Genomic DNA, 24,579 nt, shown 5'->3' with positions numbered 1-24,579 from the left:
CTTTATAAAGAAAAAGAGAAAGGTAATTTTACAATTATTTTATTATTATTATAATAAAATAATTTTATACGATTATTTTATTATTTTATACGATTTTCCTTTTCTGAGGCTATATCTCAAAAGCATACGTACGAGACGCGGATTCGTTACTTTTCTGTGTCGATGCCCTGCCAGCCCAGCTGTGAATGTGCGAGTGAGCCGCGCCAAGCCTGGGCAGAGAGCACATGCTGCGCCCCCGTGTGTTGGTGCTGGGTGTTCAGCATCACCCAGTTTTACCGGATTCTTTGCTCGCTTTCCTTTGCTTTAGGACTCTTGGTTTTTACCATGATGTTTTTCAGTGACCTGTAAAATGCATGAAGCGATAGAGGATTCTAAAAACCCCATAGCAGTACGCTGAGCAGCGGGTGAGCTGGCGGTATCATTGTAGTGCTGGGAGAGGTGGTCAGGCCAGCCCAGCCTGCCCTCCGTCCAGAGGCAGGGAGGAAAGCTTATGGACACCTAGCAAGTGAGGAGAAGTCTTGAAGGTATTCCAAACTCAAGCAGGAAATGTCTGAAATGAAAAAACGTTTCCAAGAATGGTAGCAACACGGACTTGGAAACTATTTTAAAGGTAGATGAAGGAATTTGAGCGGGATCAAGGTGCTGCACCTGGGTCAGTGCAATCCCAGATATGAATACAGACTGGGAGAAGAAGCCACTGAGAGCAGCTTTGCAAAGAAGGACTTGGGGGGTTATTGTGGATGAAAAGCTGGACATGAGCCAACAGTGTGCACTCGCAGCCCAAAAGACTGTCCCCATCAAAAACAGCATCAGCAGCAGGTCGAGGAAGGTGATTCTGCCCCTCTATTCTGCCCTTGTGAGACCCCCCCTGGAGTGCATCCAGCTCTGGGGTCCTCAGCATTGGAAAGATGGGGACCTGATGGAGTGGGTCCAGAGGAGGGCCATGAAGATGATTGGGGGATGGAGCACCTCTGTCTGTGAAGACAGGCTGAGAACTGGAGTTATTGAGCACAGGGAAAAGAAGGCTTCTCTGTGCCCCCACAGGTTATGATATCCTCTTTGGTTTTTCTCCTCCCAGGTGTTTCAAAGGTTTTGGATTCATAGGTGCTGTCCCTTCTTTGCTTTCCTGATACTTTTCTTGTGCTTCCTCATGTAGAAACCTTTGCTTCCAGCTGTTCTAAACATAAGATTGAAGACCTACCAGCCAGAAGGCACTGAAGCACCTTTTTACCTATTTAACCTTCCATGGGCAGAATAGAACTGCCTAGGCTACAGGGAAGAAGTTGGTGTAGTGGAAGGTTGATCAGTCTCTATTAAACCTCAGTAAGACTGAGTTGCTTGTGCAGAGCCTATTTAGACTGAGCATTGAGTGCTATTACATTTTAACTGAAATTTACTTGTAAGGGAGGCTTATAAGGGTTTTTCTATGCCAAATGTCATATACAACCTGGAAGCAAGATACGACTGGGAGTGAATGGATATTCCACAGCTTCAGCTTGGGTGTCAGCCTTGTAACAGAGGAACACCTCTGTGCTACAGCCAGAAAAGAAGCCCTTGGACTATGGATCAAAGAATATGCATGAACCACTGTGCTGTCTCCATCAATAGTTGTAATAAGTTACTGCAGGGACTCCTCCCAGTTGCAATGGAGAGAAGCGAAGATCTAAATGTGGAAGATGTTTAAAAGAACAGGAAACTCAGACCTTGAGGTCATCCAGCACAGTTTTTTGCTCAGACAAGAGCTAACTTCAATTATAGACTGGGTTGTTTGGAGCTTCTGCCAAATCTGGTCTTTTTTGTAGTCTTGTATTTAGAGAAGGAAGTAAATTTCAAATTTATTTAAAACCTTTATTTATTAAAAGGTAATTCAGGGCTTCCAAGCAGTCATTGGGTAAAATTTCAGTAGAAGGATTGCTATATTGAAGATGCAAGTGTTACTAGTGTTTGCTTTTTGCTTTCAGGCAGAGAGACTGTTGTTCCAGCAACATGGAGGATGATGTCAGCTTGAAGTTCCATCAGCAGCTTTTGCTTATTAGCGAAAATCTGGTGACTGAAGATGTAGAAGCTTTAAAATTTCTCTGTACTGACTTGCTCCACCTCAGAAAACTAGAAGGTGTGAAGTCAGCACTAGACATCTTTAAGCTTCTTATGGCTCAGGAATATCTGAATGCAGAAGACACTTTCCTACTAGCTGAACTCTTATACAGAATTAAATGTCACTCCTTGCTCGAGAAACTTGGTTACACCAAGGAGAAAGTACAAGAACGTCTGCATGAGAAGGGAAGAGTATCTCCATACAGGTAAGCTTGCAGTGGAAATCTATTCCCTCCATTACTGCTATCTATGCCATACTGTTTTCCTTTCCATTTTTGAGTTCTTAGATTGCCTTTGGTTTTTACACCATCTTCTGTTCCACTTTTATCTCACTGGATCTCTGTTACAGGCAGATGCTGTATGAACTGTCAGAGAATATCACCAATGAGATGTTGAAGGAAATCATATTCCTCCTGCAAAATCATCTTCCAAAGCGATGGATAACTCTTGTATGTGAGGAGTGAGCCAAATGTGTTTATGGTGGGAAGGGAAGGAAGGTGGGAAATAGGAGCAGAAGTGTGAAAAGTGTTTGGCAGAATAGAGCTATAATATGCAGCTAGGCTGGTTGTGTTCATAGGGATAGCAAGAAGGAAGATGTTGACAGGTTAAGAGTAGAATTTGGTCCCTTGTGCCAAGGTCAGTCACTGACAGTTCACTGTCTAGCATCAGATTATAAAAAAGTGACAAATCAAATCTTTGTCCTGCTTGAGCCATATGCAAGGGAGATTCATGTCCATGTGTCATTGGTACTGTTTCACAGCAGTGAAGCCTTCTTGAAGCCAAGAGTCATTAATACAGTTTGGGTGAATCTGTTTAAAAAAGACCATACCAAATAATAACACAACCAGTGGCTTTCCATGAAGCAACATTTCTGCTTCAACAGTGATGTAAAATTGACTGTTTGGTCCTTGTTGGTAGGGAGAAAAGCAGATAATAATGTGATTGTTTGAGACAGACAGGGCTGAGAGGCATGTTTTGATTTCTAAGGAACAATAATTATATTTTACTCTCTCCTTTTGGCTGTCAGTCTGCTTTGGATTTGCTGATTTTATTGGAAAAACAGGGTCTTTTAACTAAAGACAATGTACAGATACTGGAGGATGTCTGCGTGACCGTTTCACCTGATCTCCTGGAGACAATAAAGTGCTACAAAAAGGCAAAAGGTGAGAAATTCATAGTCTAGGAGTAGGTTTGCTAAAATGCAGAAAGTACTAGTTGGGTCTGGGCAACTGAACTTAAGGTCATATGTGTGTATTGCTGAAACAGGAGCTAGAGTGGCATAAATCTGGTGTAGCAATTCCTGGCTTGCATTATTTCCTAGCTGAATCCATGAAAAACAGGGATGTGCTGGAATATCTGAGGCCACACAGAGCAGCCCAGCACATACAGAACAGGCTGGGAAACTGAAAATCCCTTTATAGTTATGTCACACTTCTCCATTTCCCCATTAATAGTATTGAGATGATGACGACTGTCCTGTAAAAGGCACTGTGTGATCTATGAATGTGCACTACATAAAGGCAGTTGCCTACTAATAGGCTGGCAAGACAAACTGTGTGTGTGCATATGTGTCTGGTACGTGGGCTATGAGCATACAGGTGATTTCTGTTCTTATATTAAGAAAATATGAGATTTATAAGTGATTCAGGGGTCTTCATAAATACAGTTAATTTCTAAGCTGATTTCCAGATGAAAAATTAATTTGAATGTCTTGGGTAGAATCTATCCTTGTACCATGGATATCTTTGTTCTGCAGTTTCAATACAAATAGAAGCTTTGCCTTTGTCACAAAAATATATGTAATAAAAATAACTGGAAAACATTCAGAATAGATCCATTGACTATGACCATGCTGTCTTGTATGGAGGAATCATTCCTTTCAATGAAACAGTATTTCAAATACAAAAAGGGATGTATTGTAGCTAAACTCCTTTTTGCTACGTCCACAAATATTGGATTTATCTTCATAAATATCTATGCTGGGGTTTTTTCTAGGTAACAAGGCAGCTAATTTTACGCAAGCCTTCCCTGAACTAAACCTGGAGCTGCGTGGAGAATTCAGCAATGTAGAAAATGAATCCAAGGTTTGAGACAATCTCTTAAATCCTTTTTGAATACCTAGAGATGTGAGGTCTTCATCCTCTCTCAAATGACATCATGCAAGGACATGTGAGATATCTGTATGTCTCGTAAAGTTTCTTGACTTGACTGACAAATTGGCATGTTTCAAAGAATATTTTAACCTTGGAGGCTAGAAATTTGGCAATATTGAAAGGTGTGTTGTAGGCAAAATGGGCATAATACCTTTGAAGTTATTCACACACCAGTGCATGTGCTTATTGTCCTGATAAAGGCAAAAACAGTTTGCATTTGTCTAAGTTGTGCATTTTGGAGATGGCAGTAGAATGTGCAAGACAGAGACAAATGGAGCTTCACAGTTCTCACTTTTTTAATTTGGCTTAGAAAAGGCCTCAGGGCATCTTGAAATTAGAAGTGATAAGGGGTAGCATGCAAAGCCCTTGTTAGAAAGATTAAAAGGAGGCAAGAGATTTTAGTAAGCTATTGCAGAGGTCTTGGTACATGAGAAGAGATCTCTTTTGTGAGATCCCTCTTTAGAAGCCTTATGTGCACTCTTTACCACAGCAGTGGAACCACTGAAATTTCCCTCTGGCCTTTACTTTGTGATGACCATGGATACTGAAGGAACAAGTTGCTCCATTTGTTTATAGCAATTTAATTCTTTGAAGTGCAGTGCTATGACATCCTTTCATCACCTGATGTTTGGACTGCTGTAGCAAAGCTGTTGAAGGAACTTGGAGCGCTGTCTTCATTTTGTTCTACTAAAATGCACAAAAGGAGGGGTGTATTGCTCTCTAGTGAGCAGGAAGGGACTGCAGTGGATGGAGTTTTTAAGCTTTAAAAATGTTCTTTTTTAACAGTGGGAGGTAATTTTAAGTCTTAGCAGAAAAACTGCTAGTGTGGTAGGTTTATGCACTTCTGAGATTTCTGTTCTGCTTGCATCCTTTTCCAGTGGAACAGTATGAATCGCCTGCTCCAGGTATTCATTACTGTTCTCAAAAAAAACTAACTCAGATGTCTAACATCCTACAGTTCCACTGTGAATCCTCTGCCACAAAGCTAAAATACTGTTTTGACATTGGAAACAGTTGGGGAGTGCTGTCCCCATCACCAACTCAGATTGCAGAGTTTGGCTGCTGAATCCTGCCTTTTGCATACAGATGAGAACCCAAATGCTAAACCCTCCTTCTACAGTTTGATAGGATGGTGACAGTGTGCTTGGAGTTCCACTGATGTTTTTTCACACAAGGAGGCACCATTGAGTTCCAGATGTTCAAAAATAGCCCACAGTCTTAGGTGCCTCTAACTCCTGGATGCCAATTTTGAGACATGTTAAGGAAATATGAGTAAGTTGAATAAATTTGTTGAAACTGTAAGCTTTTTTTCATCTCCTTTCCACAGAATATGACAAGCTACAAAATGGATGGACCACACAGAGGATTTTGTCTCATTATTAATAATGTTAACTTCAATAGTTCTCAGAGGAAGGGTTCTTGCAAAGATGCTGGTAAGTTACTGAAGTGAGATTTTTGGAGGATTAGTCTCTGTTTCCCCAGGTGAGTTGATTACGTAGTATTGCTCTGTATTTTATTGTGTATGGTTAATTAATATTCTAAAAGAGTAAAATATTTGATAAGTGTTAAATTGTCATTTATGTATCCTAGGGGAGGAAAGGTTAAAGGACAAGTAACCACTGGGTTTTTCAGTTCGATCATTCTTGAATAACTTTAAGAATCTCTTTTTACTTATCCTTTATCTACAGCTATAGTAAAGAACTAAAACTAAACTAAATTAAACCATCATTCTCCCTAATATAATGCAAAATTCCATAATCAAGCAACTCATACTTATTACTTCGTTCTGTTTTCTCTATTTATCTCTTATGTATGGAACTCTTAATAGTCAAAACTGCACCTGGAAAATAATGATGTGAGGAAGTTTTCAAAAGATCTTATCTGAAACTGGGCAAGGGCAGATTCTTCATGTTTTCAAGTGTCATTTGTGTGCTCACTTACAATGACAATGTATGCACTATTTTCTGAAACTTTTCTAGAAAAACCCAGGAACTCTGTGTTTGAGCTGATGCTGTCTTTTTTTATTCCAGTTAACCTTTAGTTGGTACTAGTATGAGGATCAATCTGCAGAAGGGTGAGGGTGTAAGGTCTTTCCCCCTCCAAGATTAGCTTGCATGGTGCCTTCATAAAATGTTTCTCTCTTGCCTTAAATTTTCCTTTTATCTTTCATTTATTTACAGAGCAACTGGAGAGAGTATTCACATGGCTTGGTCTGGATGTGAGAACATACACAGATCTGACGTCTGGGGATATTAGAAGTCTCATGCAAACTTGGCAGGATTTACAAGATCACGAAGACAGGAACTGTTTTGTATGTTGTATTCTATCTCATGGAGAGTCAGGAGCAATCTACGGGACAGATGAGAAACTTGTATTAATACGCACCCTTATGTCCCACTTCACTGCCAGTCAATGTCCCCAGCTGGCTGCAAAACCCAAACTCTTCTTTATCCAAGCATGCCAGGGTAACAAAATACAGCGTCCTGTCTATGTTGATACTGGTGCACAAACTTCTGACCTGTCTTCCATGCAAGAGAGCTTTCCTCTTTTTGAAAGTATTCCTGAAGAGGCTGATTTCCTCCTAAGCATGGCCACAGTTGATGGTTACGTCTCTTTCCGGCACATTGAAGAGGGTACTTGGTATATTCAGGCCCTCTGCAGCAAGCTGCAGTTGTTGGTACCAAGGTAAATAATTGGCTTAGTGCTCTGATTAAATTTTTCTTCTCCAAAGGCAGTTCATCTAGGAACACCCACCCATGTTCTAAGGTGGACGGCATTAGTTAAACTGATGATTTTACACTGATAAATTTACATTAACACTGCTAGTACCATACATGTAATCTGAAGAATGTGAAGTTCATTGTGAAAAAACACTCAAGACCTCACATCTATAATCTTCAGGCGGCGCAGTTTCTTGAGTGGATATAGGTAAAAATATTTTATTCCAGTATTTTTCTTTATTGGTTGAATTAAGCAAGACAGAGCAAGAAAAGGTCTTAGGTTTTTAATATGACTCAAATGAGGACAAGAGAAATTTGGAGAAAAGGATGTGTTTTCTTTTCTGTGTTTTAAATGTTCATACTGTATCTTCTAGCTGGTCAGGGAGATGTTAAGTGGATTGCCATCTGCTCACTAATAAGTAATTTTTTTTTTTTTCTCTCCTTTTGGCTGTAGGGGTGAAGATATTTTGTCAATTCTTACACAAGTTAACGAAGATGTGGCCAGACGTGTTAGCCCTTCAGGGACAAAGAAGCAAATGCCCCAGCCAGCATATACCTTCAGAAAAAAATTTATATTTCCAATACCTACAGCCCCTCCACCTTCAGAGCAACATCAAGGCTTTTAAAACAAATCATTTTATCATCTCATTTAAATGCAGTTCATCACACTACCTGTTTTAAGACAGTTAGCCAAAACCCCGAGGATTTGTTAGCTTTCATGCAAGGTCTCATAAATTTTTTGTCAAACAAACTGTGAAACTGGAGGAGATACAATTAAAACAATCCATGTGCCAGCTATTTACATCATCTATATATTCAGAGTTATCAGTGTTGGAAGAACCACACTTCTGTCATATTAAACATTTTTGTACCTGCACAGGCTGCAAATACAAAAGGTTTTTTCTGGCAGCATTGGGGTTGCATGTAAGCTTTCATATCTAAACCAGGATTGTTAATGGTCTGGTTTAGTCTCATCATGTTTTATTTTGCAGGCTAACAATTTTAAATCCTGTTTCTAAATCCACTAGCTATGTTCATAGAGAGAAAAAGTGGGAATGAAGAGACAAAACCTTTAGTAGTAAGTGGAAAAGAATTTCTTTCCTCTCTAATGAAACTTAATAAAGAACCAGTTACCAACTGAAATCAGCAATTTGTTCTACAGTGCACACTGATACCCTCAAATAGCTAATATAAACTTCATGTACAATGAAGTTTTTCAGAACTGAGTAAAGCCAAAGTGCTGCCTGTTATTCCCTCTGTTAGACCTTGTGAACTTTTATTTTCCCATCACTTCTGAGAAAATTTAGGATAGAAGATTTGCATGCCATGAAATACAGCAGTCAGATTAACTTTGTTAAGCATTACATTTTTTAATTATCATTTATTGGTTTAGGATCTAAAATGCAGCCATTTGAGAAACAAGGCTTCTATTGACTAAGCTGCTAACAGAATTTTGTGAGTTAACTGAAATAATGCTATGTTGTTTTGTTACGAGCATTTATTATGTATGCCTGTGTCTTTCCTGTTTGTTACTGCATTAAATGAATACATTTTAAGAGCTTGATGAGATAAAAATTATTTATTGGGGTAAGGCTTATCCTTGTTTCTGACTGATTCCTGCACTTTGTTTGGCTGCATGAATCAGTGAGGTTTTAACTGCTTCAGGGTTTAAGCTGAAGTGAAACTTTATCAAAACACTCATTGTTATATATGATTAGCAATACCTTAAGGTGGAGATTTGAGAGAGTACTGTCTAGTGCTATCGGGTACAATTTCTAGCTTGCACTGTTTTTAGGAGGGGAGTTTTGCATCATACAAAGCATTGAAATGCAGCCAGTTTTCCAAAACATGATGGTCCCTTTATGATAATGAAGTGGTACTTGTGTGGCCCATTGCATTTTAAGTCTTCTGTGTTAGCATGGCTGCCACACTTGAAGTTACATTTATGTCACAGATAAGAAAAATGTTTTGTCCTGTAGTGGAATATATAACATTGGGATGGAATTGTGATGTTTCTGGCTTGCAGTTACTGTTCAAACTTGATGCACTCATTTTGCATGTTTAGGAAACGAATTTTTTATCAGTATGGAGTAATCATTGACCTTGTTTTGCAGGCTCTTGTTTTCATTTTTAGTTTGGTAGACAGGGAATGTCATTGTGCTATCTCACTTTCTCTGTAGAAACTTCTGCCTGGGTAATCTCCAGTTAAATCATAGGTAGGTAAAGGCAGTCAGAAAGAGTCTGAGCTGACTTCTGCCTTGAGTTCCCGAGGGGGGAAGGATCCACACTTGTGAAGTGTGAGAGACTGCTAAAGTCTCCCTTGCTCATAAGAAGTTTGTTTAAACAAAGTTTCCGCTACCCTAATTTAGCCTATTTAGTGTGAATATTTTACTTGTGTGTGTTGAGTGCTGTGTTTATGTGGCTGCACACTGTAATACCTGGCTGCACGCAGTGGGACTTGTCAGCACAAGCCCAAAGGCAGGGCAGGCTTAGCACTGGAACTGCAGCTGCTATCCAGCCAGTTGGGCATTTCTATGTGATCTCCTGCAGTGTATTGTGAGGTGGAAGTTTGGAACTCTTGGTGAGAGTAGGTCAGTGTTGTACAACTTAAATATTCATCACTCCTTGCTGTCCACATGGTACACCTTCCCTGGAACTCTGGTGACACAGAGCTGTGCCAGAAAGAAACCAGCATCAAACAAACAAACACACAAATGGGGTTGGTTGCTGTTGAGGCTTACTGATAGCATACAGACACATGCATATGTGTGCGCTCTTCACCTACAGAATTAAGGAAGGGCTGTGTCTTGTGCAGCCCCTATATAGACAGATTTAAGTGGAACTAGTGTAAAAAGAGCCTTCTGGGGTTGGTATCTTGGTACGGTCATGATCTTAAAGTGGAAATCAAGTTTCTAGTATCCTGTCCCTCCTGTCATTTTTTGTGCAGGAGCTGTGTTTCCCACCTTATGCCAGTGCAGGCCACAGTCACTACAGTTGCTGCTGAGCAGGCAGGAGCCTCAGCAGTTTTTCTTCCTCAAGATCACCCTTTCTACAGAGATTAATTTTTGGCAGGCTGTACAAGGAAAAGATTGGGTCACTGAGACAGTTCTGGGGGAAACCAGAGTGCAGGGAAGCCGAGGGAAATTAGGGAGACTAATTTAACAAAAGGAGAGGAACATTTCCAGGACGGGCGAGAGAGGAAGAAATCAAAAGTGAAACTAATAGTGCCAAAAGGGGTGGTCCTTCAAACTGCTGTATGAGAGGAGAAGTCATTATCTATTTGTCACAGCGCATATCACGGCATGCTGGGTCTTTCAGACTGCAACTGAAGTCTTGGTTCAGGTAAAACACAGAAGAAATGATGGAGGGAAATAGATGCTGAGACTTGAAATGACATGGAGACAAACATTTTGGACCTGAAGATGAAAGAGTACTTGGGGTGTTCCTCTGTGCTGCTCCCAGCCTTTGGATGATGGCACAATTCCTGCCACTGAAACAAGGTTTTCTGATCTGTTACGAGAGCGTGTCTTTTGGAAGGAATTTGTACGCCTCATTCTGTCAAAGGGTATGTTATAATTTTGAGTTTGTAAAGATAGATAGATAGATTGAAATCAATGAATGGCTGTTTTCACTGCAAAATTTTAACAATTTTGGCTCTCCTAATTCTCTCTTCATAATGCTGCCTTGAGAGTCTTTCGAGAGTCTGGTAGCCATACTGAGCGCTGTTCTGTTTCCTGCTGCGTGGAAGATACCAGCAACTTGCATGCTGGGAACCTCTTCATCGAAGGCTGAGTTCTTTACTTCAAAGAGAGTGAAGATGTAAAAAGTTAATTATTGTTCAAATTCTCCTCTAAAAGGGGTAGTATATTACATAAATAATTTCTGAAAAATGCTTAGTTGTTGAGTTCCCTGTATTTACTGAGTGCTACTGCTGAATTTGGTGCTAATAGTTAACTTGTTTTAATTTAAGAAATACCTTCCTGATAAAAATAAGCTAGGGTGAGTTGGGGAGGGACTTTGGAGAAAGGGGGTAAGATCTGGTGACACAGCAGGACAGTGGGACTGAGATATTCTAAATGAAAAGACATAATTGATTCAGCCATCTTGCACCGTCCTTGTATGTATGAGAGCAAAAGAGCTGAGCTGTGCTCTTTGCTAGAAAGCACTAGGTATGCTGCTTAGTGTGTTGCCTTAAAAACAAAACCTGATTACTTTCATGGCTTATTTACCATTTTTTTTCTCACAAGTTCTGTAATAATCAGTTCTCTGAAAATCAAAGTGTGAAATCTTCTGCTTTATTAACATTTTATTCCATTGTAACATACTTCCTGTAAGTCATGTGACAATACTGTATCATATAAAAGGCAGTACTTTTCCTGGAACTTTAGAGACTGGCTGTCTCACTTTTTTCAGGATTGTTCTGGCACTCCTCCAGCCTGTCCTCCCATGTAAGTGATGTAAAACTATTATTATTATTATTATTATTATTAATTTTACTTGTTGTATCAGTTGTGTCTTTTAAGTTAGTAAACTGGGAGAAAAACGGCAGTTAAATATTGTTTTAATTGTGCTCACTGTAATTACAGACAGGCTTAAATGTAGCATATAGGTGGCACATCTCTTCTAACTGCAATAATTTGATGGGTTTGAAACTTACAGCCTTTGAGAAATAAAATGAAAATTCCCTTTACAAGAAAGATTTGCTTTTATTAGCAATATCCCTTGTATCTTAAATGAAAGACATTATTTATGTGAGACATAACTTCATAACTAGCTACCAAGAAAATATTCTTTCCTGTGGGGTTATAGAAATATAAAGTCAGGTAATCACTGAATTGTGAGGTTAAGCATGCTACTGGTTTATATGGGCTGAATTATATGGATTGTTGCCTGTTTAAAAGTTTGGTTTTAATGGATTTAAAGAAAACAGTATTTTGCGGCAGAACATGAATTGTATGTGCTGTGTCACAACACAATTTGCTGTTTTATCAGTTTGTTTGAAATGCAAAGGTTTGAGATTCAGTTGTACATTAACTCTTGCTAATCAACAGAATGCTGACCAAGAAGGGCATGCCACAAAAAGCTCCTTTGCTGTAGAGTGGTCCTTGGAGGAGAGCAGAATACAAATGTCTGCTAATTATTGTTACCAGTTAGTCAGCTGGGCTACCTTGGCATATTGGTATTGAAACATTTGCAGTAGCAGTAAGTAAAATGGATTACAGTATTCCAGTAGAACTTCCAGTAGGAAGTTTTCTTTTGTCTGTTGACTTTTTGGTCTCAAACATTCTGAGTATTGCTACAGGAAAGGCGTGATCAGAGGAGAAGGTCCTGTGGCAGTGGCCAGCACTGTGCTGAGCCAATTCCCTGCTCCGCCCTGAGACTCGTACTCCGTTCCCCCAGCCCAGCTCACTTCCTGTGAGCTGGTGCACGCATGAACAAAATACACAAGTCTAATTTAGATAATGGGCATGCTCCAGGTTAACTATAGCAGGGCATGGATAGGGCACACACCCCCTCCCCCCTATTTTCCCTGCCTTTTCTCTGTCTGTCTTTCTCCATCTCCAGACTATCCATGAGGCAGCATCAACACAGGCTCTAAGGACTGGTGATATGCTTTCCTTTCTTCCTTTTCTTGGCTTGCACAGCTATAATGTTTTACCCCATATTCCATTTTGAAGTTTGTTGTGGGAGGGGGGAGCTTGTGGAGATTTTTGTGGCTTGTGAGACAGCACCTTTTGTTGAATGTTGTGGCTTGTGAGCCAGCACCTTTTGAGGCATTTGTTGTGGGAGTTGTGAAGTGTACTGTGCAAAATTAAGGGCTTGTTAGCCTCCACTCTTGTGGAAGTGTATTGTATAAATACAGCCTGACAAGAATTTATAACAAACACCAAAGTTTCCATGGGTGATCACATCAGCAGAAGCAGGTCCTTTAAGTGTCATTTGGAAGGCTTGCACTTGGTATTTTCTAACTTTCTCTTGTGCTCAAAAGTTGAATCCATAAGCCAAGTTTAATATTTCTAAAGCTGATGGAGAAAGTGGAGGAGAAGGGAAGTGCTATTTCATGCTCAGCAAAACAAAGATAGTTTGATAGGAATTCTGACCTTTTTAAAAGGGTTGACATGATCTGTATTTGCTTTTAATACTACAAATTAATTGAGAGCTGGGAACTGAGTTTTACTTGATGCAGATAAACCAAAACAGGAAGAGGTGCTTTGGGTATGCTGACCCGAAGCAGTAAAAAAAAAAAAGGAGAAGCCGGATAGCTTAGAGTAGCTATACTCATGTGGACTCTTAACGTTGTTACGATGTAAAACCTTTGTTGTGGTGTAAAATTTGGCAGTCTCATTTATTACATAGTCTATACTTCAGATGGGCAAGTGGCTGTTTCTCCCAAATGGTATCAAACTTCAAAAAAACCCAAACCCAAACAAAACCAGCAGCAGCCTGCCAAGATTGTACATCCTGTACATTGGTACTTCCCACTGTCTAGACACACCATAGGAGGCAAGAATGATCTTTCTGAGAAATTACCATTTCTCTGGTAATGTCACTTAGTCCAGAGGTTTTAATATTCTTTGTCAAGTCCAGAGAACTGAAAGAGTTAAGCATCAAAGCTATGGTAGCAAGACAGCCTGTCTCTATTGAAGTACTTCTGATAGCACGTGTTTATTTTGGGCTATTCTACATGATGTGATACCTCTTACATAAATCATGTTGATGCACTAGTCTTACTGACACATGAAATCAACTGCTGTTTGTGTTTAGATCCAAATCCTGATGTGAAATGAGTAGAGACTTCCGCAAACTGCTTTTTGAAGTTTCTGAGGCTTTGGTCACAGATGAACTGTCAGCTCTTAAGTTCCTCAGCCTGGAACATGTTCCCAGGAGGAAGCTGGAAGCCATCCAGGAGCCCAAGGCCTTCTTCGAAGTGCTGCAGGAGAAAGACATGATCGGAGTGGGGAACCTGTCCCTCCTGAAGGAGCTGCTCTACCGCATCGGTCGGATTGACCTCCTGACTGCCCACCTGGGCTCCAGCCGGGAGGAGATGGAGAGAGAGCTGCAGCTCCCGGGCAGGGCACAGGTGTCAGCTTACAGGTAAACAGAAGCATGCAGAATGCATGTGTAACTCCATTTATTACACACAAATTCCTGCCATTCTGAGTTTTACATTTTGCAGTTCAAGTGTTTAATTGTGGTGTTTACTTCTTATAGCTTTCTTGAAGGTGTCTCTTGTAGATGCTAAAAGGGCTGGCAGAGAGATTTTCCTATTTTTTACAGCCACCTGTGGAAAGTCTCCTTTCTCATGCTAACTGGCTGGGAAAATGGTTTAAGGTTTTGTAAACTATACTGCAGGTGCAGGCTGTTTGTGTCTTTGTTTTCCACACTGGGAAAAATATTTTGGAAATGGGTGTTATGCCATTCAGCCAATCGCTCTGGGAGGCAGATGGTCAAGCACCCAATGGTGTTACGCCACTCTTGTGAACAAAGCTATATAAGCTGATTTATATAATTAAATACAGCCACTTCTGGCCTTTGAACCCGAGCCTGGACTGTGTCGTTCTTGGTACAACAGTGACACTCTCTGTTCTTTATTGTCAGGCAACTGCTATATGGAATTGCAGAGGACTTGACTCCAGAAGATGTCAGAAGTGTGAAGTTCCTGCTCCAAAAACAATTACCAAAGAACAAGCTCCAGGAAAATGCTGTATGAAAAGTGATCTTGAGAAGTTTTTTGCAAGGCTAGTTCAGAGTCCTTTAGTTCTTGTAAGAAGGGAGGAAAGAGAAAGCAGTCTGCAGTCACGAAAATCTGATTTGAGAGAATTGTGATGTTAGCTGCTGTGTGAAAGAATGGACCCTTATTTTTTTCATTGTCTCTCTGTCTTTTTTGCTCTTCTGATTCTATTTTCTCTCCACCACCTGTTCCCTTAATCTTGTCTTCTTGCAAAATCCATCACACTCTTCCTTTAATCTTTGCTTGGCATTTATAAGACAAATGTTTTTATAAGACATGTGCTATACCTAAGAAGAGCGATGTTTGCTAAAGAAAAAACAATGTTTTGGAGATAGAAAATTGAGTTCTAATGTAGTTCAACCACATATTTTTGTGTGTCAATGGGTAAATTTTCTTCTTTATTGTAATGAACATATTGTTAACTTTTCCCCAAAAGTATTAAGAAGTTGGGTGAGTGAGTTTAATATTTGTAAGTAATGAGCAGTGTTATAAAAATGCTTGGTATTATTAAGGACTTTCCTTAAAAGTCCTATTTGTATTGTGGCACCTACAGGAAAATTAGCAGATTTACCTCCAACTTGGTGGACAATTGAGCTTTAATAAACAAAATTAGTGCTGAACAGCCTTTCTGTAATAGAAAATGCGAAATGGCATAGCTAAAGGACTTAACATCACTTCATCAGAACACAAAGCACAACAGGATGTCATGTTATCCTCATCAGTGCTTTCTACTGCTGAAACAGAGCAGGATAGCCTAGTTATAGGCAGTTTCTAATTGTCCTGCTTTAACCTTAGTGATGATGTGTTTATTCAGTTGCATTGCATCTTGACCCTTGCTTTAATGAGGTTTGGAGGAAGAAGTAATTGGTCTTTAGCTGGTCACTCTCTGGGAATGAGGATGTTGTCTTCTGCCCTGTTGCAGAGGTGCCTGATACTGCAGTTATCAAAGGTCACTGGATGAGTTTGGGTTATGTGTTTTTGTTTTACCAGTCAATGTTGCAGGTCTTTCTGGAAATGGAAATAAATGGGATAATTAAAGAAGATAACCTGACAATGCTGAAAGATATATTACAGGGATTTAGAGCTGACTTAAAGAAAAAAATTGATGCCTATGAAGAAAAAAGAAAAGGTAAATTTATTTCATTTGCTGTTTAAGAACAGAGCTGGGGTCTTTTGTGGTCTTTATGGCTCCATCCTTGGCAGCTTAGAAGTCCAGCAATAAGAGAGAGACCTGATGGTGATGCCTTGATTTGGCATCTGTGGTATCCTAGGATAGGCAGAACGGCTCTGGAGAACTGTGGTTTCTGAAGTTTTCTGCTACTTCATATCCCATCATGGATTCTTGTATCTATCCTTGAAATATGTTCTGTGCCTTGTAAATGGTCTTCTTCTCCCTTCTTTTTGGCTTAAATGCAATTTATCTGTTCAGGAAAAAGTGCAGTGCTGGTTTTGGACCAGCACAACCTCCAAGTCACTGTAAGAGACTGGAAGTGACAGCTGACTTGGGGAAACTTGTGTTGGGAGGTTGTCAGCATTATCTTCTGTTAGCCAGCCCCTTTGCTCTCAGTCAAAGGAAAGTCCCTGAAAACCAGGCACTTGGCTAAAAGTGTAGCTTTCTGTAACCAGATGGGAAATTTCAAGGACTTCAGTATATCTGTGCTATTGGAGCTGAGGTGGTGCCTTCTGGCACCACAGCTGGGTGTTTCTTTGGGAAACAGGATTTCTCAGTCAGCAACAACTTTTTTCTGAATGACTCAGGACGTGTGTTGCCTCAGATACATTTATACAGCCCATGCAGTACCCTGCAGAGCTACCAGCTAGTTTCCCCTCTATATCTTTGTGCTGCTGACCTCTGCTGGTGTCTCTAAAAGAGCAGAAGATAATTGCCAAGGCGGGCTAGTGTAACCACGTCCTGTGATAAGGGAGTGGCTTTCCAGTAGTACCGTTATTATTTTGTCCTCTTGATAAGTAGGAAAAAAGCATGTTGTGTAGATCTTGTTGCCCTGACAATTAAATTTCATTTAAACACATTTTTGTAACTTGTAAAATGGGTATTGTGATTTTGTTTCCTTGGTTAGAGGAATTTGACGATTTCTTCACTTTTTTTTTCAGAAAGCTGTATGCAAATAAGTGCTTTGAGGAGATCTTTCATTATGCTGGTATTTTGCATCCTTGGTGCATCCACCACACAGTAAAGTTCTCTGGAGAAGAGACAGTATCCTTAGAGTAAATGGACCAGCATTTTGTACTATTGTACAAAAATGGGTCTCTTCTTTCACTTATATATCCCAGAGTGGAGATGCTGGTGAATGGCTTGCCTGGGATGACTACTCACATTCAACCTTTTATTATCTGTATCTTACTACCAGTAAAAGAGCAGAGAAGCAATGGAGCACAGCCCTGCACGGCTTCTATAATTAACCAGTAGTCTGTGAAACTGGAGCCATGTTTGGCCCAGCTCTACAAAATGCTGGTGTCTCACTGGGGTGAAAACCCCCTCCACCTCACTCCTTGTTTTGGGTTTTTGAGTGGTGAAATATGCACAGTGGAAGATTTATCCTTTCAGTTCTAAAATGTTTTATCTTCTTCTTAGAAAATTATTCTAGGGAAGAAGTCCGCTATCCTGTGTCTATGTCTGCGCATCCAGAGGAGCAAAGAGCAGAGGGGGAGGCACCACACCCGGTGAGAAATACCTCAAGATTACCCTTAAAGTATTTATTCAACTCCTGGGAGAGGGAGCATAAATTCATAACACTAAGCAGGTGAAACAGCCAAGAGGGAGGGGTTCTGGCTCTGTATGTAGGCCTTGGAACAATTCCTGTTTTCCAAACAAGACCAAGCCTTCTTTGTGGTTGTCAGCAACCTTTTAAGCAAGAACTGAATGAACAGCTGAGTGAAGAAAACCAATCCTAACAGTAATGGACACTGGGCCATTAAAGTCCTGGCCAGGATACTCCCGGACAGATGGGAAGGGAACAGCAGAACCCGCTACCTCACCGGAATCGCACAAGAACCCTCAGAGGGAATGGTGGGGTGCAGGAACTTTTCCTATGCACATAAAAATTTGTGTTTCTGGATCCTTTGTCCCATGTCAAAATCATATCCTGACCGAAGAGAGAGAGAGGAACAGAGGTTCAGGGAGACAATACAGATTCCTCTCCTCTGTAGCTAGATTGTATCCTTAGGCTTTTCCTTTCTTGTTTCTTGGCCTGTGTGATTTTTTTTGGTGCTTGGATTATGATGGACCAGCAATCTGTATATAGTGTATTTCTCTTTTGAATGTTTGGCTCTGCTTTCCTACCTGCTTTTTTTTTGTTTCTGCAGTATGGGAAAATATATAAGATGAAAAATAACCCCCATGGTTACTGTTTGATTCTTAACAACCACATTTTTAAAAATCCACGTTACAATAGAGAGGGAACATTGCAAGATGGAGGTAAGTACTTTTTAAATCCAATTACTGGTATGGGTTTTTTCTCTGATAATTCTCCAAAACAATTATCTAATCTTTGCTGTGAAGAAGAATCATGTCCATGGTACTCGTTGGCCTCCAGGGACTGGAGTGACAGTCACTGTAGCAATTGGAAATATGCCACTTCCAACATTTAGCTGATGGCTTAAAGAAGGATCTACTTTTTGTTCTAGGAAAAAAACATGGTCTTAAAAACATGGTTATATGTACAAGTAGTGAAAAAGTGATTATTATTCCACATTTCACGTTTTCGACTGCTTTTAATTCTTAGCTATTATAGAAAAGTATTTTTAAGTCCTCAAATTCTCTTTAATGCTCAAATAAATGCTCTGTAATTTTCCTTGAAGCCTGTCTTCCTGCAAGTTACTTTTAAGATAAACAAGAGCAGAAAAGTAAAATCAGATTAATGAAAGGACATGTCACAGATACTTTAACTCCATCCAGCCCATTTATAGGCTGCTTTCTCCCCTGGTACTTTCTCTCTGCCCTTACAATAATTAGCCCACCATTTGCTGAGAAAGTCTTCATGGCATTTGTGAGCAGATTATTCTGACTTCCTTCTTGCTGCATTGATCATTCTCACAGAATTAGGGACCTACTTCATTTAAAAGTGATAGAATTTGTCATTCTAAAGAGGTGCTACTTCTTTAACTTGCCAAGTGTTGTTCTTAGGCATCTGAGACCACTATGCAATGCATAGTTAAAGCTTGCTTTAACACAGTAAACTTCACTAATTTGTACTGATACAACATATAATCTAAAACCTGTTTTTGTTTTAGATAGCATGATACTTAACCCAGTTGTGTTTAAAAAAAATAAAACCAGGCAAATTAGGCATTTGGGTTTTTCTAACAGGATTTGGCAGGCTAAGAGCCAGTCAGGTGAGTTTATTGGTGGAATCTGAACACTTTGCTAATATCTGATCTACCACACAGACACTGATGTTTCAGCATCTTCCTTGTCACTGTGTATGTTTAACAAATTCCTTCTGATTTTTTTCCCCAGAGGCTGTGAAGGAGGTCTTTAAGTGGCTTCAGTTTGAGACAGTTGAGTACATGGATCTTGAAGGAAAAAAACTAAAAGACACAGTTAAAGAATACAGCAAAAAAGATCATAGAAATATGGACTGTTTTGTTTGCTTCATTTTGTCCCATGGTGAAAAAGACAAAATCAAAGGCGTTGATGATGTGTGTGTAAATATCGAAGATTTAGTCTCCTGCTTCACTGGAACTAATTGTCCTTCTCTTGCTGGCAAACCCAAGGTGTTTATCATCCAGGCTTGCCAAGGCTCTCTAGGTCATCCATCTGTTACAGTAGAACCAGACTCTTCTGGACATCTTGAGGTGGATGCTACTCCTTCAACTTCCATTCCTGATAAGGCTGATATTCTGATTGGCATGGCTACAGTGGAGGACTATTTGTCCTTCCGCAGTCGTAGGACTGGCAGTGTTTACATTCAATCCCTCTGTGAGAAGATGAAGTTGCTTTGCCCACTGTAAGTATTATTTTTAATTCTTGTACATTTGGGGTATTGCAGATGTGCATACTTAAGCATGCTGTGCTGAAACACAGTGTTTTGCATTTGTGCAGTTAATGCTTTTCACCTGCAGGACAGTGGAGAACAGTATTTCTTTTGAAATTGGGCATTGTTAGTCTTCTAAAGATGAGCCAAAGTATAACTAAAGTATATATTATAAAGCATAATTAAAGTATATAATATAAAGTATATATTCCCCTGGTTTTCCTGTGACAACCAGGGTTGTAATGCTGCAGCATTACACGTAAACAAGTGTGTATATTTGTGGTTTTGAACATTTTTTGACTGATAAATGACACCTGATGAGAGATGAATTTGTTGAGGGATTACACAGACAAAAAACCCCAGTGTTCCATAGTCATAACTTTCATTATTGCCTCCAACCCATCCCCTCATAAACTTCATTTAGAAAACAGAATTTCCCTTCAGATACCACTTTCTCATGGTGTCCAGAAGAAGACATGGAGAATGTATAGGTTTGTCTCTGTTTCACCTTAGTGACCTCTTCTGGCTGTAACCAAAGCAATGCTACATGGAGGTTGCTTTTACTTCCCCAAAACACACTGAATTCTGTGGTTATTCAATGGAATGTGCAATTTCAGTGGCAATAGGGTGAGGGAAGGTACCAGCCTTCCCTGGGATACTGCTTTATTGGAGCAAACACAGCTCACCTTCTTGGCTGAGCTGCAGTACCATGTGTTTCAATGTAAATTCTCTTCATTTTTGTTCAAGCGGCGTGGATTTCACAGCCATCCTGACAGAAGTGAACAACGAAGTGGCAGGAAAAGAATTAGAAGGATGTAAGCAGATGCCAAAGATAACATCAACACTACTGAAGCAACTGATCTTTGAAATTCCACAACGAAAAGTAGACAACTAAGAATACAGTTCGTTAGGAATGACATCTGGAGTGGGCTTCGACAGGGAAGAGAATTTACATGAGAAATTATCTGGATCTACGTAGTAGCCCCAGTCCTTTAAGGAGGCATGGGACCTAAATTTTCCAACTTCCATATTGAATCAGTCTTCCCACATCTGGATCTGTAGCTGTTGGGTAAGGCTGTGGAAAACTACAGATCATCTGACTTTTTGTCCTGCAGAAGCAGTGGAGTATGTTCAGTCTAGGCTTCAAGTGAGAAAGCACTTTCAAGTACTATTGTAAGAGTTACTGAAAATGTCAGTGAAGTCCCACTTGTGTCTGAGATGTTTTAAGTCCCTGAAATCTGAAAAAAAAAGAACAGATTCAGAATGTTGGATCCATTCCCAGGCAGCATGAGTAAGGTGGTAACTGCCTTACCCAGAGGTGAATAATTGTCTGTCTTTGGAAGCTATAACTGTTCATGGAAAATAACATCCTGCTCCAGAAGGACCAAAGCCCCATGATTATGTTAGTTTGGTTGTTTTCTTCTAAATATTTGGTTTGGTTTATGTCAGTCACTTACTTGAATAAGCAGCCCAGCTGTATACGTTTTTCAATAGTAAAGGTTCTTAGAAGTTTGTTATTTCTCAGAGCTCTCAGGGCACAGTGTCATGAATGACTGTGGAATACTGGAAGGAAGCTCTGTAATCTTGTTTCTGTAACAATAAATTCTCTTTGTTTTTATATCACCTCAGTTTGCAGTGTGTTCCTTTCTTGGGAGGGACAATCAGTATGACAAACACTTTTACCTCAGCAGAGCATTTTGCTCTTGTTGGAGTGTTTGTTGGCAGCCACCCTGAGGGGTAGCAGATTGATATCCCTTCAACAGCAGCTGAGAGATGGTAGGAAAGAATAAGTTCAGAACATGATAATGGCAGCTGATGCCAGTAAGGCCATTCAGTAACTGCTTCCTCTAGGAGAAACTTGCTGGAAGGTGGCAGCTGCTCCAGAAGTGAAGTTGTGAATCTATAGCATGTCTGTTTCTCGTATTTCTCTGTCAGAGTTCAATACACTCAAACCAAGTTCTTTCAGGTATTCTATATGAGGAGGAATTGGATATCAAATTTACTTACTTGGTATATTTGGTGTTACATGGGATTTTGATTTAGTAGGGTGAGACGACTACATAGGTGTGTGCTCACCATCATGACACTGGACATCCCCAGTCACGGTGGAACGTGGGTAGAAGCTAGCTCAAGCTCATTGCTCTTTTCAAAGATTAAATATTTTATCAGTTGTCCAGGTTTTATACTTTTATGTTGGATGGGGGTGAGCCATGCATCCACACCCTCCATGCTGGTCTGGCTTGCTCAGGAAGACATTATTCCTTGTTAATTGTTTTGGGGTACTTGGTGACTCACAGGTGCAAATGTCTTCTCTAAAACTAAGGTCACCCTCCAATCTCCCTGGTGTTGAGGTAAATTGGACTTTCTTTATGATCTCTTCTTCTCTGAGATGGTATGTTTTTTGTCCTTCTCCTCTGGGATATCCTCCACTGGGGGGGGAACGTGGGGGGGAAGGGGGGGTCTATAGGGGGTGCTAATCAGTCACATACTGTGATTAAATTGAGTTGGTATTTTGTTCTTCCTATTAAAATCCAGCCACCTTCATTAGTTAGCATTATCACTTGCTGATACAGGCCTACTAGGAGGAAGAGACAACCCCATCAAATAAAGAACTGCAGAAAACAGCCATACTGTGACTTTATATGTAGGTCAGGCAGTAGTCAGGGAAGGAAAAAACACACTTTGAGTTTTGCAGTTCCGAGAAAAGTGTGGCTGGTAGGTTTTTGCACGGATTTGTCTCCCCCCCCCAGAGCTGACTGGTAAGAAGGAAGTTGGTTCTGCAATTTCCTGACTCTTTTTTTCTCTGTAGTACAACCTAGAGAATGGTGAGGGGCAATCACTTTTTCTCTCAGAAGGCCCTCAGCTTTGTTTTTTACTTTGCCTTTTCTTTCCTCCCAGCTCATGGCTGGGAGGCCAAATCCAGTTACAACAAACCTGGCACTTAATTCTGTTTTGTCTTCAGACAGCAGGAGCACTGCCACCACAAAATGGAGGCTGAAGTCTGGTAGGAAGGAAAAGTTGGCGAGTTCAAGTCCTGCAGACTTAAACTGAAAGCAGGCAAGATCAGAGTGATGCTATATGAAAAGGAAAACACTTAAAAGAGTTGGGGAGGACTGTTAGCTGAAGAAGAAGAAATAATATTGTCCAGTGGCATGAATCCTTGCCCAGTCACTCACATTTTGCTACTTATTCTTTCACTTTAACAGCAGTTTCACCAAGAACTCTTTATGCCCACCTCCTGTGGGAAGTTTGTCATTCTCTCCACCCAAATGGTTTTAGGATGATTTGTAAATGTGCTGCTCTTGGGATGGGCTGGCAGCATGTGTGAGGAGCCTGCCTGTGTTCAGCTGGCTGCCACCTTCTCCCGTTGGGCGAGTATTCCCACCACCTGAGTATTCCCACCACCTATGTGAGGGTTTGCTCAGTTCTCAAAGCAGTGCAAATTCAGGTGCTGATGAGTTTAGATTCTGTTGGCTGGCTGTTTCTGTAATCTCTTAAGATCTCCTGCAGGTAATTTGAAGACCAGGGAGAGGTGGAAACAAAATACATGCCATTAAGGGTATTATGCTGTACAGCAGGGTGTCTAGTGCTACATTTTTCTCCAGAGGTGTTGAGTGTTCAGCCCTTGCTGGTCAGCTTTTTTATTCTGACCCCTAAATAACATGGGCACATTCTCTCAGAAATTATTCAAATCTGCCTCTTTTCAACTAGAGATATTTCAAGTTATGAACAGAGAATGGCATGTTTGATCTGCAATGACTCCTTTGCAATGTGCTAAAAAATATAAGTGAAAACTTTGGGAATTCCCAGATATTAATTTCTGTGTGTGCTTTCTGTAAGTGTGCCTTTGCTTGTCATTCTGTTCTGTTATTGACAGCCACTGGAACTCCCCAGGCCCCAAATGTGGCTGACTCTTGTGGATGCCAACCATACATTCCTAGCTAGGCGGAATGTTATCCTGGACATGTCTTCTGAGCTTGGCCTAAGTCTTCTACGTCAGTTTTGTATGTGTAGCCACTTTGCATTTAGGCCTGATTGGTCCAGGTATGTGAGTGCAAAGATGGATCCGTACCTCCTTCAGTCTCTTTGCTAGGAAGATCTAACATGTCTTGGGGACATGTCAGCTTATAGCCTGTTGAAAAGTGCCTTGGTCTTTGGATTCCTTCCACCTTTGACCCAACTTGCCATGCATGTAGTAACCAAGTATCTTGCACTGGGTTTTGAACATTGATAAGGCATTTCTGTGATAAAAATGTACAGATTTCTATTTAGTATTTTGTTAAACTGGTTTTTACTGGATTTTTCAGGAAGGAAGAGATGCTGGTTTCAAATCAGTGCTTAGCAAGAACACTGGCTCTTTATTGGAGAGTATGGATACGCTGAGGGTCACTCTCTGGTTCAAAGTGAGCATTAAGGTGTTAAGGTTCGTTTCCAGAAGGACGAAGTTCCAGTTGGTAAAATCTCTCCCCTGCTATTGTGAAATACCATCTATCCATAGTGCTGCACCAGAAGGTGTCGGGGAGGTGGTGCAGCATCCCAGGGCCCTATGCCATGGCGCAGTGCCTGCTCCCGTTGGTAGAACTGTCTTCAGCAGCTGTGGGACGGGTGGGAAGGGAGCTGTATTCCATGGCTGGTGGCTGTTAGGGGCCGAACGCCGGCAGGGAGTGTGCTGCCTTTTCTGACAGCAGCCCAGAAGGCTCGCAAGGAGGAAGGCGAATTAGTGGTATTATAAAAGCTTCCTTCTCCTTGAATTAAAGTAGCAGTGGTTTGTGAGTGCCTGGGAAGCGGCGAGAGGCGACTGCAGGAAAAGCCTAGGCAGATGGAGACCTTTGCATCCGCACTAGCAGATTCGGTTTGCTCAAGAACGAGCTCAAAAGCAGTCCGAA

The 24,579-nt window shown here is 40.6% G+C and overlaps 2 protein-coding genes across 8 annotated transcripts in view; both read left to right on the top strand.

The window, feature by feature from the left end:
• Positions 1-9,655, top strand: part of LOC103612146 (caspase-10) — a 12,808-nt gene extending 3,153 nt beyond the window's left edge. For 2 of the 3 annotated variants that reach the window (XM_017728187.1, XM_008629746.2), the window contains exons 2-8: positions 1,962-2,300; positions 2,444-2,543; positions 3,122-3,257; positions 4,090-4,178; positions 5,575-5,680; positions 6,428-6,932; positions 7,422-9,655. In XM_017728187.1, coding sequence (XP_017583676.1) covers positions 1,962-2,300; positions 2,444-2,543; positions 3,122-3,257; positions 4,090-4,178; positions 5,575-5,680; positions 6,428-6,932; positions 7,422-7,593 — 1,447 coding nt within the window. In that variant the 3' untranslated portion in view covers positions 7,594-9,655. Of the gene's footprint in view, positions 23-1,961; positions 2,301-2,443; positions 2,544-3,121; positions 3,258-4,089; positions 4,179-5,574; positions 5,681-6,427; positions 6,933-7,421 lie in introns of all 3 variants that reach the window. The other variant, XM_017728196.1, reaches the window with a different exon arrangement.
• A 400-nt stretch (positions 9,656-10,055) lies between these two features.
• Positions 10,056-24,579, top strand: part of CASP8 (caspase 8) — a 19,844-nt gene continuing 5,320 nt past the window's right edge. Inside the window, exons 1-8 of one of the 5 annotated variants that reach the window (XM_017728251.1) lie at positions 10,056-10,309; positions 13,733-14,062; positions 14,567-14,672; positions 15,690-15,828; positions 17,293-17,381; positions 18,024-18,135; positions 19,177-19,666; positions 20,441-21,316. In XM_017728251.1, coding sequence (XP_017583740.1) covers positions 13,752-14,062; positions 14,567-14,672; positions 15,690-15,828; positions 17,293-17,381; positions 18,024-18,135; positions 19,177-19,666; positions 20,441-20,588 — 1,395 coding nt within the window. In that variant the 5' untranslated portion in view covers positions 10,056-10,309; positions 13,733-13,751 and the 3' untranslated portion in view covers positions 20,589-21,316. Of the gene's footprint in view, positions 10,533-11,380; positions 11,416-13,732; positions 14,063-14,566; positions 14,673-15,689; positions 15,829-17,292; positions 17,382-18,023; positions 18,136-19,176; positions 19,667-20,440; positions 21,317-24,579 lie in introns of those variants that run through there. The other 4 variants (XM_017728248.1, XM_008629734.2, XM_017728234.1 and 1 more) reach the window with 4 other exon arrangements.

Source organism: Corvus brachyrhynchos, unplaced genomic scaffold (genome assembly GCF_000691975.1).
Source record: "Corvus brachyrhynchos isolate BGI_N302 unplaced genomic scaffold, ASM69197v1 scaffold370, whole genome shotgun sequence".
Taxonomy (NCBI): domain Eukaryota; kingdom Metazoa; phylum Chordata; class Aves; order Passeriformes; family Corvidae; genus Corvus; species Corvus brachyrhynchos.
The sequence above is the reverse complement of the archived record's forward strand: the minus strand, read 5'-3'. Positions and strand labels throughout refer to the sequence as shown.